Source organism: Cebus imitator, unplaced genomic scaffold (assembly GCF_001604975.1).
Source record: "Cebus imitator isolate Cc_AM_T3 unplaced genomic scaffold, Cebus_imitator-1.0 Scaffold46, whole genome shotgun sequence".
Taxonomy (NCBI): domain Eukaryota; kingdom Metazoa; phylum Chordata; class Mammalia; order Primates; family Cebidae; genus Cebus; species Cebus imitator.
The window spans coordinates 2999875-3021416 of NW_016107361.1; the positions used below are offsets into that span (position 1 = coordinate 2999875).

At 34.3% G+C, this 21542-nt stretch overlaps 2 protein-coding genes and 1 pseudogene across 3 annotated transcripts in view; 2 read left to right on the forward strand and 1 right to left on the reverse strand.

The window, feature by feature from the left end:
- TMEM232 (transmembrane protein 232) overlaps positions 1-21542 on the forward strand; it is a 337836-nt gene that overhangs the window by 72661 nt on the left and 243633 nt on the right. Inside the window, exons 3-5 of the mRNA XM_037737996.1 lie at positions 13596-13707; positions 14973-15078; positions 17631-17788. Of these exons, the coding sequence (XP_037593924.1) occupies positions 13596-13707; positions 14973-15078; positions 17631-17788 (376 nt within the window). The remainder of the gene's footprint in view (positions 1-13595; positions 13708-14972; positions 15079-17630; positions 17789-21542) is intronic.
- On the reverse strand, positions 9441-10292 carry LOC108303352 (annotated as a pseudogene). Its single transcript, XR_001824797.1, has one exon. The product of XR_001824797.1 is annotated as a serine/arginine-rich splicing factor 9-like (transcript).
- Positions 10553-11015, forward strand: LOC108303395 (mitochondrial import inner membrane translocase subunit Tim10-like). The gene has a single exon (XM_037737989.1). The coding sequence runs from the start codon at positions 10620-10622 to the stop codon at positions 10890-10892; it is 273 nt and encodes a 90-aa protein (XP_037593917.1). The 5' UTR covers positions 10553-10619; the 3' UTR covers positions 10893-11015.

The window sequence follows — 21542 nt, forward strand, 5'->3', positions numbered from 1 at the left end:
AAATTATAACTCCCACAGATTAAGTGATTCAGCAAAGATTACAGGACTTGGAAGAGCTGGAATCATGATCTCTACTTCTAAACTCCCACAGAATTTTATTTCTTTTTTAAAGAACATCTCCTTATGTTGTATCACTGTGAGGTGTATCACTGTGAGGTGCCTCACTTCCCTCCCATAACGGCAACTTCCTGAGGCCAGGGCTGATTTCTCTTCTAGCAGTCATGATATCTAGCAAAGTATTTTGTATGTAGGTGACTTTCATTAAATATTCATTGGATAAATGACTTGTCAGCTAAAAAGTTCTGAATTCACAAATAACGTAAATACAGTCAGTTTGGATGGAGTGTCTATTTAACCAGGAGACTTTAGTATAAATATTTTATAAATAAAATTAGAATGATTATCTTTATTTACTGCCTGTTCCACAGCACTGTGCTTACATATTCTTAGTGAAATCCTTTGATATTTCAGAGAAATTGGAATGTGTGAAGCTGAAGTCTTTTTTTTTTTAAACGCATGTATTTTTTAAACTTTTCTTTTACTTCTTGCCATGTGTTATATATGTCACTAAATAAGTGGTTTTTTTTTTTGCAATAATATCTGTTGTGATGGGCAGGAACTGGTTAAAAATAGCTATATTTATTTCTTACTAAATATTTATTAACAAGATCTGTAGGAGACCAATTAAAGGACTCAGGATCTATATAGAAAGTCAAACATAATTAGCTTTCTATGTTTTCAATGATGAGCTACAAGGCATAATCCATATTGAAAATGTTTGACAAAACTAAAATTATTATAAAATGTAGTTTGAGCACCGAAATTAAATTCGATATTATTTTCATCCTAAGCCTGTACTTTACTTGAGAAATAAAGTGGTACAACTATATTTTCCCTAAAGCCTATGAAAAAGCTGAAATAAACGATCTAATTTCAGAAAATATAATTTTAATTTGTATTTGAAACCTTGGATAGTGTGTGTGTGTGTGTGTGTGTGTGTGCGTGCTTGCGTGCGCGCGCGCGTGCGTGCTTGCACGCACGCTTGTGTGTATTTGGGGATTGTCTGTGGTTGGTCATGAGGAAATCTAATTGAATCAAATTTACTATTATTTTAAAAGAAGAATTAATTGCATATTATTATACTATAAATCATTCTTAGGGATCTTAGAAAAATAGCTAAATGCAAAGACTTTGAGTCAGACAGTTTATTTCAAATTTGACTCAGTTTACTTTTAAGATATACCTTGGTGTGATATTTAACCTCTCTCAGCCTCCTCTTTCTGCTTGTAAAACAAAAAAAGTACATTTTATACATTTTAAGCAGTATATATAAAGCAAACACCAGATGTTAATTAAACAAATTGTATATACAACAGTAAAAAGAAACTTAAGCAACTAATGTTACATCAAGGAATATAAGGCAGGTACATTCATATCAAATTATGGTACAGATTTTTATAGGATTTAGAGTTAGACTTGAGATGAGTTTCTGGCCCCTTGTAATTATGTGATCTGAAGCATAGTTTCTTCACCTCCACCACCTGCCCCTACCCTGGCAACCAAGTCAACATGCTCTAATTCTTGTCATTCTGTCACACACTCCTGCTGGTGCCCCTGTTCCTGCTCTTACCCACTTGTTCTCAGAACAGCAGCCTGAGTGATCTTTTAAGAATGTTAGTAAAATTGTGTCATGCTCCAGTTTTAATCCTGTAATATCTTTTCATTACATTCAGAGTAAAATACAAACTCTACCCCATGGTTAAGAGAGAACTAGTCCCCAGCCCCCTCTTTGATCTCATTAATCTCTTTTCTTTTTTTCTTCCCTCCCTCCTCCCCTTCCCTCCCTCTGTCCTATTCCTCCCTCCCTCCCTCCTTCCCTCCCTTCCTTCTTCCTTCCCTCCCTCCCTCCTTCCTTCCTTCCCTTCTTCCTCCTTCCCCTCTCTCTCTCTTCTTTTTCTAAGTCTCTTTTCTTTGTCTTTTGCTTTCTGCCTCTTTTCCATTTCAACTCAAATGTCTCTTCCTCAAGATGTTCCCTGACTGCCGCATGCAAAGTCTTATCTTCCCTGATAGTCTCTTCCACATCACTTTAGTTAAATTTTCACAGCACGGATCACTTTCAGAAATCACCATGTTGATATATGGTGTCCTTGGTATATTCTCTCCCAAAACAGTATAAGACCCATGAGACAAGTGACTGCATATCAGGTTTTGATTCACTTCTGTTTTGTGTCCTCTTGCCTAGCAGAATGCTTGACTCACAGCAGAGACTCAATTAATATAGAATCAATCAATAAATTAGCAAATGACTGGGGTGAGTTCTATCTTGAAGTGATGCTTTTCATCACCTTCTATTTTATATTTGTCAACATATCTTTTTGTAAAACACATTCATTGTTTAGAACAGTTTTAGACACATAAGAAGATAGTACAGAGAGTTTCCATATACCCTGCACTGTTTCTCCTATTGCTAACATCCTACATTATTAGTATGGTACATTTGTCACAGTATTGAACCATATTAATACATTATTATTAAGGGCCATATTTTATTCATGTTTTTCTAATTTTTACCTAATTTCTTTTTTCTGTTCCAGGATCCCATGCAGGATACTACATGATATTTAGTTGTCATGCATCCTTTGGCTCTTTTAGGCTGGGACAGTTTCTCAGACTTTGTTTTTAATGATCTTGACAATTTTGAAGAGTACTGGTCAGTTATTTTGTAGAATGTTCTTCTGTTGAAATTTTTCTGATGTTTTTCTCATGATTATACTGGGATTTTAAATAAAAAGACAAAAAAAGCTTAATAAGAAAAAATGAACAATTATATTAAAATGCATGCCACAGAATGGGCCTTATAAAAGTGAATGTAAGGCTCTTCATACTGTAAAAGATTCTCAGGAATGCTAGCAATTAGGGAAACACAAACTTTATACTATAAGGAAATACCTGCATCAATCACGCGCAATTATCAAAACAACTGAAATCATACTGTTCTGTTGAGGATGTGGAAAAATGGGAGTTGTCAGGCTTTACTAGTATATGAATGACTAGAATATTTTTGGAAAGTATTTTTTTAATCTACAATTAAAAGTATACACACTCTTGTAACTAAAAGTATAAACATTCTTGTATTTGTTTGCTGTGAAATGCTAATGCACATACAGAAGACTATAGGAACATAAATATAATGATTAATGAATTATTATAAAGTAAATATTTGTGTATTCACTAGGTGAAGAAATAATTTTTAGAAGCCTTTTTTGTAATCCTGTTTCAAATAAAGAAGTCCTAGTGCTGTCTTCAGCAACATATAAACCAATTAAAAATTTTTCTTTCCCTGCTAACTTTTTCTACTCTCCTAAATTTTCTTTTTCTTTACAGTTTTATACTTTATATAAATGTAATATCATAGTATATATTCTTTTATGTCTGGATCAACTGTATGTTTGTAAGATCATCTATATTGTGTGTATAGCTGCTGTTTGTTTATTTTTATTTCCTTGACATTTAATACTTATCTTTGGGTCTTCAAGCTCAACTAGACAGAGTAATATGGTTATTATAGACCACACTAACCGCTGACCTCACTTAGCAGGATACCGCACAGGGAACAGCATGCCAGCACACCAGCAACTGTTTACCTTCTGAAAGAGTCCTCCACAGAACAGAAATGAGAGCTAGTCTTCTATAGCTACTCCAAATGACTGTGCATGAAAGAATATGAGACTTAGAAAGCTGAGTGTAATAGATACATAACTTGGAATCCTTTGTCCCAAAGTAGAATCAATTACTTTAAAAAGTAATTGGATTTATGCATTCCTGTAAAGAACATGTGCTTAGGGAAGCCCAAAGCGTCTCCTAATAAGGTATTTATAGTTTATTCACAATCCAGATGTAATGTGTCAATCAGGAGTCTTTTATTTTATTTTATTTTTGCCATAAGCAGTGGTCCCAATAACACAGCTGACATCCACTTTTGCTATAATTTTAGGGGAATGGAATTAGAAAAAAAACCCAAGCTCCAATTTATACATTATAAAAAGAAAGAGTATTTTGTTTCACCCTTTATTCACAGACATACTACATTTTTTGATCCACAAGATAGAATGTTGGTTTGATTCCATATTTTATCCCTTATGAAAAATGTTGCTGTGCCCAATTCTTATACATGTTCCCTGGTACATAGGACATATTTCTATTGTATGTGTATATATATATATATATATATATATATATATATATATATAATTGTGATATTGCTAAGTCAGTGGGTATGTCTGTCTTGAATCTTGGTAGAAAACACACAACTGTTTTCCAGTTGGTGGTTTTACCAATTTACACACGCACAAGCAGTTTGTGAGAATTTCTATTACTCCATATCCTCTTCAATTTCTAGTATTGCCATTTTTTTAAGTGTTAACCCTTCTGGTGAATGTGAAGTAGCATCTAATTTTGATTTTAATTTGGATTTCCCTATTTATTATGTTGATGATTGTTTCCATATTTATTGGCTACTTGGATTTCTTCCTTTGTGAATTACCTGTTTAAATCTCTTCTCCATGTTTCTATTTATTGGGAGTTCTTTATATATTCTATATGTGAGCCCTTTATCAATTACATGTTGAAAATATGTTCTACCACTTAAAGTTTTGCCTTTTCATTCTCTTATACTTTCTAATTTATTTTTTGGAAGACACAGTCTTATAGGAAGAAAATAATCGTATGTATAAATGTATTTATAAGCAGAGGTGGTAACCAAAATATTTAACTATGGATATAGTGGAAGGGTTGATAAACCAGAATAGTGTGCCCCTGTTGAATGTCAGGTCAGTGTATGAGGATATTTTTATAATAATTATTATTATTATTACTGCATTGGTTAGCACAACCAACATTTTATAGGAAGTATTGTGAAATGTCAATCAATAAGGAGTTATTGCATTTGCTGGAGTGTATCCATTTTCTGCATATTAAGATCAATTTAACTTTAGGAGGTGAATGTTGGAATCTGGAAGGATGAAATATCAAAAATATAATTCTGGGAAATTAAATAAATTCTTTAAATGATAATTTATTTACATTTTAAAAGGGATATTTATTTGTGAAACACATAAAAACATGACAAAAAACTTCACTGGCTACTTTACACAATAAAATAAGTGATAATAACATACCTATTTTTGCAAACATAAAGAGGTATATTAATGACCATTGCACAGGTATAACGGTGATAAACAATAAACCACATTTATAAAGGATTGGACAAAAGGAAATGTGTAAGTATATATTACTATGGTTGGTAATTGTGTGCACCCAAATTTTTAACTGTGGTCATCTCATATACTTTGATGAACAACCTAAGTCTTGACAAGTTTGAGCACAAACTATGATGGGTCACTACCACATCCGCAGTTACCTAAAATAATTGAGATCTCGAGAAATTTTATGTTTTACAAATGCAGCTGTACGAAAAGGACATCACTTAATTTACTGAGGAAGTTTCAGCATTTTTTTGTACACATACAATGCTTGCACACAAAGGCAATATTGTGATAATGCACTTCTGTGTAGACAGATTTGCAAAAAATGCATAAAACGAATTAGAACTCTCTGGAAGTCTTTATGTAACTTATAACTCCAGTATACCATAGTAAAATATTTTTTTTAAATGCTGCTAATTTAAAATAGTTGAAAAACAAAAAACAAAAAACAAAAAAAAAAAAAGAAGAAGAAACAAAACCTTTCACATCCCTGTTGGCCATCTGTATGTGTTCTTTTGGGAAATTTCAATTCAGATCCTTTGTACATTTTTAATCAGGTCATTTCTTTTTGGCTACTGATTTATTTCAGTTTCTTGCATATTTTGGATATTAGCACCTTCTCAGATACATGGTTTACAAGTATTTTTTCATCAATCCATAGATTGCTTGTTCACTCTGTTGTTTGTTTTTATACTGTGCACAAAATTTTTAATTTGATGCTCTTGTCTAGTTTTGCTTTTGTTACCTGTGCTTTGGGTTCATAGCCAAAAAATTATTGTGAAGACCAATGTTAAGAAGCATATTCCCTGTGTATTCTTTTAGTAGTTTTACAATTTCAGGTCTTACATTTAAGTATTTAAATCATTTTGAATTGATTTTTGTATGTGGTGTGGGATAAGTGTCTAATTATATTCTTCTGCATATGGATATTCAGAGACTGCCCTTTCCTCATTGTGTATTCTTTCAACCCATGACTGTAGATATATGGATTTATTTCTGGATTTTCTATTCTCTTTGATTGGCTTTTATATCTGTTTTTATGCCAGTACCATACTGGTTTAATTACTGTGGCTTTAAAATATTTTGAAGTCAGGCAATGTGAGGTCTCCATTTTTGTTCATCTTGCACAAGATTGTTTTGGCTATTCAAGGTCTTTGTGGTTCCATATGAATGTTCTTATTATTTCTGTAAAAAATGTTATTGGGTTTGATAGCAACTGAATTGAGTCTGTAGGTCACTTTGGGTAATATGGACATTTAAAAAATACTGAGTTTTCCAATCCATGAACACAAGATTTCTTTCTATATCTTCTTTGTTTTTTTATAGATCTCTTTTCTGTGTCTTCTGTATTTCCTTTATCAATGTTTTATAATTCTCATTGTATGTTCTTTCACCTCTTTGATAAGTTTACTCCTGAGTATCTTATTTTTGTTGCTATTAGCAATGGGATTGTTTTCTTCATTTGCTTTTTTGTATAGTTCATTGTTTATATATAGAAATGTTAACTGATTATTGTCTGTTCCCTTTTTATCCTGCAACTTTATTGAATCCATTTATTAGTTCTAAGAGATTTTTGTGGATTATCTAGGAATGTCTACATATATGTCATCTGCAAGAAGAGATAATTTTCTTTCTTTCCAATTTGAATGCCTTTTATTTATTTTTTCTTATAGCACTATGATGAAAATATATGGTAGAAATGGGCATCCTTGTCTTGTATTGTGTCTTAGAGGCAAAATTTCTCATTTTCTTTCATTGATTATGATATTGGCTGTGGGTTTTTGATTTGATGGTCTTTATTGTGTAAAGTAAATTGAAGTAAATTTGTTTTACACCCATTTGCTTGAGAATTTTAATCATGATGGAAGTTAAACTTTGGCAAATGCTTTTTCTCTGTTGAGATGACTTTTTTTTTTGTAATATGGTATATTACACTGATTTATTTTTGTATGTTGAACCAGGGATAAATCTCACATGGTCATGGTGTATAATTGTTTTAATTTGTTGTTATATTTGTTTTGCTGGTATTTTATTTATGATTTTTGCATTTACGTTCACTAGGGATATTGGCCTATAGTTTTATTTTCTTGTAGTGTCTTTGTATAGTTTGAGTATCAAGTTGATGCTGGCCTCATAAAGTGTGTTTGGAAGTGTTCCCTCTTGTATTTTTTGCAAGAGTTTCTGAGTTGGTAGTAATTCATCTTGGAATGTTTGGTTTAATTCCACCATGAAACCACCTGGTCCTGGGCTTTTCTTTGGGAGGTTTTTTATTACTAATCTAATCTTGTTTTTCTATTCATGTATTTAGCCTTTCTATTTATCTTGATTCAGTTTTGCTAGCTCATATATTTCTAGGAATTTATTCATTTCTTCTAGGTTATCCAATTTGTTGGTATATAACTGTTCATAATAGTCTTTTATGGTCCTTTTATTTTTGAGGCATCTGTTGTAATGTTTTTATTTGCATTTCTGATTTTATTTATTTGACTTCTCTTTTTTACTTATTCTAGCTAATGGTTTTTCAATTTTGTTTATTTAAAAAAATTTTTTTTTTTTTAGACTCCAGCCACCAGGTTTATTTTCATGCTGTAAAGTTCCCTATTGTTCCCATTTTCTGTTATATATGAGATGCAGAGAACCAGAAATTTGCTTGGTGAATAATCAACTGTTTTGTATATCTAAATACCAATGAGATAATAAGCAAGACTTGTAAAGCACTGAAACCAGGGCTAAGAGCAACACAATCCACTATCAAAGGATTTCAGTGCCAGAACTGTGAAGTGTTCTCTATTGGTGCTGGGACAGTCCAGCTGACAATTACTGTCCACTCCAGCACCGAGGGCTGGACACTTGTGATTTCTGTTTGCCTTCCGTGGCATGGAGCCCAGATCTGCTTCATGAGCAAAGTGACTACCGAGGCGGCTTCTCTGATGGAAAGTTGGTTTTAAGTCAGAAATCTGGAGAGATGTCATGGCGGGCAGCAGCCCCAATGGGCCTAGCCCTTTGTAGGGCAGAGTGTCACTGTCTGCTGTGCTAGTGCCCATGCTGCATTGAGTGGGCTTGGCTGCTGTGGTTGGCTTGTCCTTTATTGGTTGGCAGATTGTGTGCAGCTATTACGAGGAGTTTGTTGCTGGGAGTGTACGGGAGAGGGGAGGAAAAAAGGGTATCGGATGTGTCCAATCACTGGAGGATGAAGTGGGTCACTCAGAGTGAATGGTGGTTGGGATAAGAGTTGCCTGTCTTCAGCCAGTGCCTGTCCCATATGTGGGCTGGACTTTGACAGCCTGGCAGCGAGGGTGTTTGTTTATAAAATGCTTGGCCTGCACAGGGCCAGGGAGAGGAACTAGGGAACCCCCAGCATTAAAAAAAAAAAAACAAAACACTTCTCAATGCCAAGGTTGTAACATAACAGCTGCTCGAGGATCTTCACTTTTTTTTTTGTTTGTTTTCCTCGTGGCAAGCCCACGAAAACATTTTTTTTTCGTGCCGCAAAAGCTACACCAGGGTCTGCTCTTGATAAAATAACAGCAAGTTTATGTGATCTTAAATCAAGGCTTGATTCAAGAACTTGTGTGGCACCAGATATCTTTGCTGAAAACATGAAGCTCAGAGAGGACATCCATCATTTGGTCAACTATATTCCCCAGGGTTCAATAGATTTCACTCTTTGAAGGAACGTGGTGGTACTTAGTTAGGTTGGATGAAAAGCACAGAAGAACTTATGCTCGGCGTCCCACTCCAAATGACGACACTTTGGATGAAGGAGTAGGACTTGTGCATTCAAACACAGCAACTGAGCATATTCCAAGCCCTCCCAAGAAAGTGCCAAGACTCCCTGCTACAGCAGCAGAACCTGAAGCAGCTGTCATTAGTAACGGGGAACATTAAGATATTCTGTGAGGTGCAAGACTTCAGGGTGGGGGTGGGTATGGGGTGGGAGTATGGGAACGGTTAGAGGAATGGAATATCTGGGCATAATTTTAAAGGATTACATGTCATGTAAATTTTTATGTGACTGACATGGAGCCTGGATGACTATCGTGTACTTTGGAAAGTCTCTTTGCTCAGTTTGCAGACATGCTTCCTGTTGTGGTCTGGCCAATGCCAAATGTACTCGAATGATGTTAAGGGCTCTGTAAAACTTCATACCTCTTTTCCCTAGGGAAAAAAAAAAAATTTTTTTTTTGATTAAACGTTTAAAATATATTTCTAAACAGAATGGGCCAACTCAGTAACAGTAACTGCTGATCTCCATAGCAGAGTAACCCACAAAGACAGAACTGATTTTTTTTCCCATAATTGGGTGAAAAATATACAACTTGCTTCTGAACCAAAACCACAATTTCTGCAGTTTAAAATGTTTCACTGCTAATATGGTCCTGGTAGAAATTATGTAGTTTTTTTTCTTTTAAAAAAATTTTTTTTAAAATTTCCTAAGACACTAAATGATCAATCTGGAATGTAGATTCTGAGCACAAAGCAGCTCAGTTAACCTAAAAAATAAAGAAAAAATTCCCATCGCCTGTCTCAGTAGGGCCTGAAAGGAGAGATGTAGTGTAGGGAACCCCTGCTTTGGTACGGAGAGTCACGACCCCTTGACCCAGACCAAGACCATGAGTAGCCATAGCTGGTGCTTCTCTCAGGATAAACTCGGATGTAGGAAGTTTCACCCTCATGAGAGCGGAGTTTGGTGTCATCCAGTTTACACAGGGCATATTCCATGTCTTCTTTTCTGAGATACTCAACCATCCCCACTCCATCCTTCTGCACATCGGCATAACAGACATCCCCAGCTTCTCGCATGTGATCCTTCAGGTCCTGCCAGCTGCCTGATGGAGGAAGTCCTGAAACAAGAACTCAGAAATCAGATCTTCTTGTAGGAGGCCCATTCCTCCCACCATGGGGCTACCCACCCTGACCTCCATAAGTCCTGGGGAACTCCACACGAAGCCGACACTGGCCATAATAATAACCATTCCTTCCATAAATTGCATCCTCTGCATCTCAGGGGTCCTCGAGCAGCTGTTTTCTTTGTACATGTTAATTCCTTCTCCACGTATCACAGACCAAGATCATCACCTCAGGTAACCATGCTTCTGCCAGTGGAAGCCATGAGGAGACACTATCAAGACCTGATTTTTGTGTGCTGTCAAAGTAAACCACAAATGCTTGGACAGATTCTGCAATCTCTGCAGTAACAAGAAATTTGTTTGGTACCACACATAGATTGATGTGGCTGAACTACACAGTACACAGTATAAGTAGTAATGACTTATACTGTGCTTCCGCTGGAGCCTTCTTGGGAGGCGGGATTAGGAGGCCAGAAGGAGATCCCTTCCAGGGTGCTAGGCCGAGATGGATCTCCTCAGGGCCCAACAGCTGGCTGCAGAGCTGGAGGTGGAGATGATGGGCGATATGTGCAACAGAATGACCAGTGCCTGCCACCGGAAGTGTGTGCCTCCTCACTACAAGGAAGCAGAGCTGTCCAAGGGCGAATCTGTGTGCCTGGACCAATGTGTGTCTAAGTACCTGGACATCCATGAGCGGATGGGCAAAAAGTTGACAGAGTTGTCTATGCATGATGAAGAGCTGATAAAGACGGTGCAGCAGAGCTCTGGACCCTTGTGAGGTCTCAGTCAGTATACACCCTGGGCTACATCCCACCCCTCCCCACTTGAATAAAAGTGCCCCCTGTTGGGTGTCATCTGTGAAGACTGCCAGGCCTAAGCTCTCGGTAGAGAGTCTTCAAGATCTCAGAGTGGTAGTGCTTTCTCCTGGTGGTGAAGTATTTGTCACACTGGAATGTGACTGCGTGTGTATGTATGTGTGTGTGTGTGTGTGTATGTGTGTGTGTGTGTATATATATATATGTATATTAAAACAACTTTGTTGACACCTACAAAAAAAATAAAAAAAAATCATCAAAAACAACTCTTAGTTTTGATGATTTCTAGTTCTTTATTGTCTATTTATTCCTACTCATATTTATTATTTCCTTCTTTCTGCAAACTATAGGATTATTCTTTTTGTAGTTCCTTGAGGTATAAAGTTAAGATTTTTTTATTTCAGTTATTTCTTCATTTAATGTGAGTATTTATTGTTCTAAGTTTTCCTCTTAGTACTGCTTTTGCTGCATCCCAGAAGTTTTGGTAAAATGTGTATATAAGTTGGTTGGCTTGTGAGCACTGAGAAAATTATGTAAAGATAGACACTAAGTCATTAATTTTGGCTGTTAATCTTGACAGTTCGAACTAGAGGCAGCAGTGTTGGGAAGCAATCTATTAACTTTTCATCATGCATCTCTGAATGTTTGGCTTATTAAAAACAGCACTGTTATCTTCATATTTTTAAAAATGTAATTCCTAATGAAATTACACAAAATTAAATGGATGAAGGGCTATCTTTCTTAACTTCCAAACTCTACATACAAATGAGAAGATTAAAGCTATTTTGGACACTTTATGTAGAGTAGGTTCACATAGATCAAAAATATGTTATCCCAGAAGACTATTGAGAAACAATTTTCAGCCAACATTCACCAAATATCTTTAAAAGCAAGAATGGAATGAAAATCAGGAAATCAAAGATGAGTTACTTATTTCAATACGCCCAATTATCACAGACTTGCTGTGTTCTAACAAATCAACTCTTCCTCTGTTGTACTGTAGGCTCCATTATGGCTGGATTGTCTATTTGGCTACTGCAATGCAAAACTTAGTGCCTGATATATAGAAAACAGTTAATAAATTCTTAGTAAATGAGCTAATTAATAAATATTCATTTTAAGATTGGTGTTTAACTGCCCATTTAAAAAATAGCAGTTAAAGAGTTGATTATTTCATTAATTTCTCTGTTCTGGGATATCTTATAGTTTATTCCAGTTTACAGAACATCTTATCATTACCTCTGCTCAGCCTGTGATCATGTAGCACTATTATTAATTTTTAGTACATCTGTCTCCACAGTAGGACTGTGAGTCACTCAGGGACAAAATCTGATTTCTATTCTTTTTTTCTTTATCCCATTCTTTATCCCATACTGTATTTCAGTAAATACAGTAATTTAAATTTTTTTTTAGATTATTCTTTCTAATAGCATGACTCCGACAATAATTTTACTTCACAAAAACTTAGTTCATTGATTCTACTGTTCACTATTCCTTTGATATTACTTTGATCCCATGCTCATCTTGTTATAATCACTTCAGTTATTCTTTTGCCTACACCTTCAACTTAATTTATCCTGCTTCTCTTTGAAATTCACACATACTCTCTCTACATTTTCCCTATGGGATCCTTTTAATTCATAAGACCTTAAATTCCATGTGTGTGCTGATGACTTGAATATTCATATATCTTGTCTGAATTTTTCTCTGAAATTCAAACTCATATCCAACTGCTTACACTCCATCTCCACTTGATGGCCATGGTCATCTCAAACATAGTTTGTCCAATACTAAAATTATTCTTTATCTTCACTCCACATCTTCTCCTCTTAACAGTGTTCCCCATCTTAGTAAACAGCAATTCCATCCTTCCAGTTACTCAGTTGAATCACGACTTCTTTCTTTCTCTCACGCCTAATTCTAATTCATTGGCCAGTCTGGTTGGAGCTAAAGGCAAAACATATCCATTATCCAAATTCTTCTCCTTATTTATATTCTATAATCTTGATCCATGCCACCATTGCCTCTCACCTAACTACATGTAGGCTCCCCCTTTTGCTACATCCTGCCTTCCTCCACTGCAACTCTCAATATTGCATTGGAGCAATTCTGTTGAAATGCAAGTTAAATCATGCCACACCTCTTCTCAAACCCTACAGTAGCCTCCCATCTCATGTGGTTAATATGGCTACTTGATATCTCTTTGACCTTACTTCATACTTACAGTTCTTTCTTCCCTTGCTTACTCAAATCCAACCATGTTTGGGCTGATTCCACTTGCATAGAGGGAGTGAAAGTTCAGCTTAAATGAATCAATGCTGATTTATGTGAGGAGATAAATCAGTCTTCAACATAATTGAAGCTGTGCTGGATTTTATCTGAAGACGACTTATACCAGCAAGACTTATAGCAGTCATCTCAGAAACTTTCTCTCAGGGGCCACAAAGGTCTTTGACAATGAAAATTATGTTTCTTAATCTAAGGGTATGACAGAATAAATCCAGGAGGCTTGCATATATATCTTTCACTGATTTTTTTGTGTGAAACATTTTTATTAAGAAAGTAATTATATTTTCTGGAATATAGTTATAGCCACTGGAAGTTGATTAATTGAAATCTGGAATAGCTATAATCTTTGAATGTTAATTTTTGAATTTTTTGTTTAGGCCAACATTTTCAGTCACAACAGAATTCATCTTGAGATTCAATCAAACACAAAATTCCAAAGAGAAGAAAGAATTGTTGGAACTAGCTAGAAAAATCATTATCAGATGTAAGGTAATGGCACATCATTTGATTATTCAGCATGTTAACTTCATTTTCTAGTTGGTACCTGATTACATATTCTAAAATATTGTAAGAAAAAATAAGAATACATCTTTCTTTAATTATAAGTAGGGATAGGTAAAATATTAATGCAAATTAAACTTAAAGCTTATAACCAAATAATAAAAGCTTTCTGTAAATTTTGTGGGAATATAATTCTTGATACCCATCCAGGAGCCCATAGCTAAACGTTAAGTCTGGCAAATAAATTTTTGATTATGAAGATTCTATTTTTTTCTTTAAAAAGTTAATTGAGATATTCTGTGTCCTAAAGGGGAAAAAGGCCTTTCTAAACAATTATATACGTGAACAAAGTACTCTTTTCTTTCTTTGTCACAAACTATTCTTCACTTAACTTGTGAAAAATATGTTCTTTAAGAGTATAACATTAATCCCCAAATTTATAAATAGATATCAAAACAGAACAGGAAGTAAAGTAAGTCCTTGCTTTGCCTTGTCTACATTGGATTCAATTAAAGTTTTACAGAGAAGTAAAATGCATGTTTTGCTTTGATATGAATAATTCATTAAATAAAAGCTGCACAAAACTGGTGCATAAATTAAGCCACCTTTTTTTGTTGTTGTTATAGTGGTTATTTTCCAGTTCATGGCTGCCCATATTGAAAAACATTTGATTATTAAAAGACTATACTTTTGATAAGTGTGTTTGCAGACAGGTGCCAGGAAGTGCATTCATCAGTGAGCTTTTCTCCAATTGACCAAGTGGTCCCTGCAACAGTCCCAGGAGTGGGCACAATAAGGGAAGTGGAGTAATCCTGATCATCTTCCTTATGTTCATTAACTTCTGTACATCAACAATGAAGTAGCTATGATTTTCTAGCAAACTAACATCAAACCCACTTCTGTTTTATCACATTTCTTCAGTGCTTCGCCTTATAAAATTAAAAAATATGCATTCCCTTGGGGGGAAATAGGAAGTAATCACCAGAAAGTAAAAAATGATAATTATTTTCAGCAAATAGCTAATGATATTAGTCATAATATCAACATTTTCTACATATTAACACTAATACAGTTTGCATAAAATCTCTCAAAATCTGAGTAATAAAAGCAAAAATATAAAATTGCATACAACTCTGGCCACCAAACATTAGCTTCATAGAATGACTTTTGGAACACAATTAAGAGGTAAAAATAAAAAAATAAATAAAAATATGTACATTTTAATTTGTCTTTTTCATGCTTCCTCATAACAGAGAAAATTGGGTCTCAAAACCTTGGGCTCTGGGAAGCATGTGCATCTTCCTGCTGCATGGACTGAAGTAATATATCTGGCTCAATGCAAAGGGGAAATCCAAGATGGTATGTACTTTAAATTCCTATTAAGTATCCTAAGTATTTTCTAGAGTATCAGTTAAGGCAAAATTTGAGAACTTTAATTTTTAGAAATTGTACAGAAGACAAGTTTTCCACTCTCTATTGAAATACATTTTATTATGAAAATTCATTTTATAATATTGAATTTATGAATTTACTTAGCTTTCTGGTTACAAAATTGTTTTAAAAACTATTACTCAGCATAGCTTTTATTACTTTTTTGCCAAAATTAGCAACTAATTAAAAAGTAATATAAAATATCATTTAATGAATTCCAATTACAATAGGCACTAGACTTTAGAGAAATTTGTTTCTGCATTTTATAATTCTTCCTAATAAAACATTAATCAAATGACCATTTGTTTTCCACTTATTTTAAATAGCAAGCTTTACTCATTACCTTTTAATTTCTCACTCCTCATTTATGCCTCCTTTTAAACATCCTCTAACTGATCTAAAAAGAAAATTAAACATTATTTTTAAGGGAGTAAAATTCCTTGTACCACTACCATTAAGTTGTATATATATGCCTTTTAAAATACTTTTAGAATGTTAACCACATGAGGTCAGAGAGAATTTCCCCATGTAAATTAGGTTTGTGGTGCTGTCTAGGAGTTTTCAAGCAATAGGAAGAGTAAGAAGTATTTGTATTTAACTTGCCTTTATGGTCCTTCATCACAGTGTGCCATCCACAGCCTGACCTCTATTAAGAATTTAAATGATATTGAGGTAAACAGTCTTGGTTTACCAGCAAGAAGAGGCTGTTTGCTCTTCATTAACAATTAAGTTTCAGTTTTATTTAGACATCCTGCAGTCATGTGATTTAGGAGGACTGGCTCTTGCCCAATCTGAGGTGGGTGAACCATGGATGGTCTAAATCAGGGATCCCAAAACCCTGGACCACAAACTGGTACCAGTCTGTGACCTGTTAGGAAATGGGCTGTGAGTAACCAGGGAGTGAGCATTACTGCCTAAGCTCCACCTCCTGTCGGATCAGCAGTGGCACTGGATTCTCCTATATAGGAGTGTGAAGCCTCTGGTGAACTGTACATGTGAGGGATCTAGATTGCGTGATCCTTATGAGATAAAACCAGTCCCCGTTGCCAAAAAGGTTGGGGACTGCTGGTGTAAATCAATTATGGCAATTCCTTTTCACTTGCCAGTGATTTGATAGGGGTAGCCACATGACCTGGTCCTGAGCAAAGAGATATAAAGACAGCTCTATTTGCCGTACTTTTTGTTGACTTGCTTTTGAAAAAGACATGCCTGGGAAAAAAGCATTCCTTTCCTCCCTATACGCTTGTTTGTTCCTGTCTAGTTTGCTTGGTAAGAACATGATGCCTGGAGCTTGTGCAGTCATCACAGTCCTCATGCACATCAGGGGGAACTAGAAATGTGGATATAGAGGGCAGCTATATTAGCTGTCCCTGGAACATTTCCAATTCTAATCTTGTGAAATAGTAAACCTCCTTATCTTAAAGACATTTTTGTAGAGTTTTCTATTACATACAGCAAAAGCATTTTCACATATTGAACTCTAAATAATACTCAATATGACTTCTTTTTACTCTCTTCACAACTAAAATAACTGAATGGGTGTTTTACCTGTTTTCTTTTCTGCTCCTTATTCTATAGTCCACCCTCCACTCAAACAGCTTTGTTTACACTCAAATGAGCCTCAATTCCATATCATGGCCTACAAGGCTCTGCATGAACTGGCTCCTAAATACCCCTCTACTCGCTCATTATGTTCAGCTATACTGACCTCCTACCTGTCCCTTGAGGATGTCAGGGTTCTTTCCTCACGTCCTGTGCTTGCTGTTCGTTCTCATATATTTACATGGAAGCTCCTCAGAACTTTTGTAGTGACATGAGAAGCTTATTTCTCTAGGCTCTTATCTCTATATTCTTCTTCCTTCAGCTCCACAGGGCAGCCTTATTTCCTCTACCTTGATTCTCTAGTCTTCTGCTATTCCCTTTTTATCTTTAGCACTGCCTTTTGTCATCCAGTTCTGTCCTATTTCTTCACCATGATGTATGTGGCCTGGTGATTTATTTGGTGTTGGGCCTGTATAGTGTTGGATCTATAGTAGCTGAGCCCCCTTGCACATTTCTTCCTTCCTCTAGCCTCATGACCTTGGTGGCTTCTGTTTCAGTTGCTTCATGCCATGAAGTTGAACTTCCTACAGGGCAGCTTAGGGTTCCAAAGCTAGTATCTTGGCGGGGGAGGGGGGGAGAGTGAGAGAGAGAGAGAGAGAGAGAGAGGTCCAGGTGGAAGCAGTGCTGCCTTTTCTGATTTAGTCTTAGAAGTCACACAGGGTCATTTCTGCCTCATTCTATTGGTTGAAGCTGTCACAGGACCTACTCAAGTTTAAGAAGAGCATATGGATATCACCTCTTGATGAGAAAGGTGTCAAGAATTTGTAAACTGTAATTTCCTTTGCAAAGACAGGAAATAATTGCAAACATTAATTAAAGCATGTAGAAAAACAGGATGCTTTTTAAATGCTACAGTTTCTACTTTTTTAATATTTCAGAAGCTTTAAATATGCTTTATGCTTCCCTGGACCATGCTCCCTTTGATTATGATCATCTGCCTGCCCTATTTTTTGTTGCGGAATCAGTTTTATACAGACTCTGTTGTGATGCATCCCTCCAGACATATTTATATTCAGTTGAACTAAAGCTAGCAAAGGTATGTTTTGAAAAACTTCTTAATGTTTTTAAATATTACATATAGTACATGTAACAAAATGACATCTGTTTCAGGATCAAAACAGAACATTTAGTTTTATTATAGAATATTCTTTTGTTTGATAGTTTAATCTTCTCTAATTGTGAGTAGTACATTATTAGTGTTGAATATCCAAATGGAGATAGTTTGAGAAAATATAATTTCACAAACTACATAAGAAAATAACATTTCATTAAAAATCAATATACTTAACTGTTTTTCTAAGTATATATAGTTTTTCTTTTCTATTTCAAGGATATTTAAATGTCACCTCCTTTGCCATTTAAAAATGCTGACAAATAACCTTAAATAACTGCCCAATTTGGGAAGCTTAATTGTTTTTCTAATATTCTATGTCACTTTATACCTATAAAATGAGAAACTCTTTTCAAGTAACTCGTATTTTACAAGGTTTTTGAGATCATATGGTTTCATTCTCAGTGATGATTATGGCTGACTGCTGCAAAATACATTATTGGACAAATAAATTTAATTTAATAGTTTTACTGCAAAGAAAGAAAAGACAGGCTAACAGTATTTCTTTAGGATGGTTCTATATATATGTACATATATATATACACACACATATATGAATGAATGAAACAAATGAAATTGATTATGCAGAAATGTTTTTAAATTAAATTTTGGTTATTAACTGTTGGAAATCAAGCATGAGAGAACATTTTGGGGAGACAATCACATTTCAGTCATTATAAATCAAACCTAGATGTTCTCTGACACGTTTGGGAGTAAAAGACTTGTGGAGACCAGGCAAAAGCAGATACAGAGGACACATAGTAGAAATTGATCATGCAAAAAACTGAGCTTTGTAGAGAATAGTCAAGATATTACCAATAACTCTCTTGGGATGGTGAGATTATGATAATTTTTTTCTTTTTTTCTGTATTTCCAAAACTATCCACTAAAAATGTGTATTTATATTTATAATAAAAACAACATGTAAGTAAAAATAAAATATATAAAATATAAAAATTTAAATATACATATTTATAATGAAAAAAGAAATGTAATAAAAGTTTTGAAATGGAATAGAAAAACCCAGAGCAAGTCTAGGTTTTATTACCTTTCTTTCTCATCTCCTTTACTGACCTTTCTCCATTTCTTGTCTTCTGTACTTCTGTATATCTGCTAGCAAGAAAAATAGCTATAAAATATAGTTTTATCCATTGAGCATATTGCTTATACTTTGCACATGCCCTGTCATTTTATTGTTAAAAGATTTCTGTATTTTCTTATCTGCAAAGCCAGACAATTTGTACCAGTTCTTATAACAGCTGCAGACACTTACACATCACTTAACTATGTGTCTTACACAAAGGTAAATGCTTTAAATGTATTAGACACATTAACTTTTTTTGAGGATTATTCATGATTTCACATATTCCACATCTGTCACTGTAGCATAGAGAGTTTTTCTTTTTTTTTTTTTGGATTTCCTTGCATTGGGCTTTGCCTTTCTCTGGTGCCTAGCATAGAGAGTTTTAAGTGACTTCCCAAAAGTCTTAGCAGAGGGAGTTTTGAAATGCTTTGTGGCTCCAGAGTCCAGTGCACTCTCAGCTATGATGCTACACATCTACCTTGGTTCTCAGATTTACTAATTTTTACTTAATTTTTTAATTGATACATATGTAATATTTTAAATATTTATGACTAGTATGTATAATGATAAAGTTAGAATATTTAGAGTATACATCACCTTGAGTATTTATTGTTCCTATGTATTTGTCATTTCAACTCTTATCCTCTAGTTTACTTAGAAATATACAAAGCATTGTTGGTAAGTATAGTCACCCTATTCTGCTATCAAACATTGTATTTAATATTATATTTGTACCCATTAACCAACTTCTCTTCCCCTCCCACTCACCCACCCTTTTCAGTCTCCGATGTCTATAATATTATTCTATTCTCTTTGCCCATGAAATCAAATCTTTTAACTTCCACATATGAGTGAGAACATGTGGTATTTGTATGTCTGTGCCTAGCTTATTTCACTTAACATAATGACTCCCAGTTCCATCCATATTGCTGCAAATAACATTTCATTATTTTTATGACAATATTGTATTGTGCATATACATCACATTTTCTTTATCTAATCCACCCATTGATGGACACTTACATTAATTCCATGTCTTTAAACTTGTGAAGCGTGCTCCAGTAAACCTCAGAGTGAAGGTATTGCTACAATACACTGATTTGCTTTATCATCCTAAGAGATAAATGCCTACTAGTGAAATTGCTGGATAATATGGTAGTTGTATTTTTAGTTTATTAGGAAATCTAAACACTGTTTTCCATAGTGGCTGTACTAATTTACATTCCAGCCTATAGCATATGAGTCTTCTTTTCTCTGCATCCTTGCCAGCATTTTTTTTTCTTTTTAATAATAGCTATTCTAACTAGAGTGAAATAATTCTTCATTGTGGTTTTGACTTGCATTTTCCTTATGATTAGTGATTTGAACATTTTTCACCTATCTATTGGCCTTTTGTATGTCTTCTTTTAATAATATCTATTTATGTCTTTTGCCTATTTTTGATAATATTATTTGGTTTTGTGCTTTTTGTTTCATTGGATTTTTTTTTCTTTTTACTATTGAGTTGAGTTCCTTGTATATTAAATGTATTAGTCACTGTTTGAAAATATTTTCTTCAATTCTACAGGTTGTCTCTTCACTCTGTTTATTGTTTACTGTGAAGAGCTTTTTTGTTTAATATAGTCTCATTTGCTTATTTTTGTTTTTGTTGCCTGTGATTTTGAGGTCTTAGTCATATAATCTTTGCCCAAGATTTTTGTCCTGAAGGTGTCTTCCTATGTCTTCTAGCAGTTTTATAGTTTCAGGTCTTATGTTTATGACTTTAATTCATTTTGAGTTGAATTTTGAAATGGTGAGAGATTTGCAGTTTCATTCTTCTGCATATGGATATCTTATTTTCCAAGCATCATTTATGAGAAGGGTGCTTTTTACCCAATGTTTGGTTTTGGTGGCTTTGTTGAAGATTGGTTAGCTATAAATATGTGAAGTGAATTTATTTCTGGGTTCTCTATTCTGTTCCACTATTTGCTTTGTCTATTTTTATAACAATATCATGATTTTTTAGTTACCATAGTCTTATAATATGTTTTGAAGTCCAGTAGTGTGATGCCTCCAGCTTTGCTCTTTTTGCTCAGGATTACTTGGGTTATTTTGCCTCTTCTTTGGTTTCATAAAAATTTTAGAATTGTTTTTCTATTTCTGTAAAAAATGTCCTTGGTATTTTGATAGGAATTGCATTAAATCTGTATTTTGCTTCAAGCAGTCTTTTCAGCAATATTAATTCTTCTGATCCATGAGTATAGAATGTCTTTGTATTTGTTTACATATTCTTCAATTTCTTTTAACAGTGTTTTGTAGTTTTCTTTGTAGAAACCTGTCACCGTCTTTGTTAAATTTATTCCTAGAGTTTTTTTCTATTATAAATGCAATAAATGAGATTGCCTTCTTGATTTCTTTTTCTTCTATTTTATTATTGGTGTATAGAAATGCTATTAATTTTTTTATGTTGATTTTGTATCTTGTAACTTTACTGAATTTATCAGTTCTAAAGTCTTTTGCTGGAATCTTTTTTTTTTTCTAAATATAAAATCATATTATCTGCAAAGAGAGACAATTTCACTTCTTCTTTTCTTTTCTTTCTTTCTTTCTTTCTTT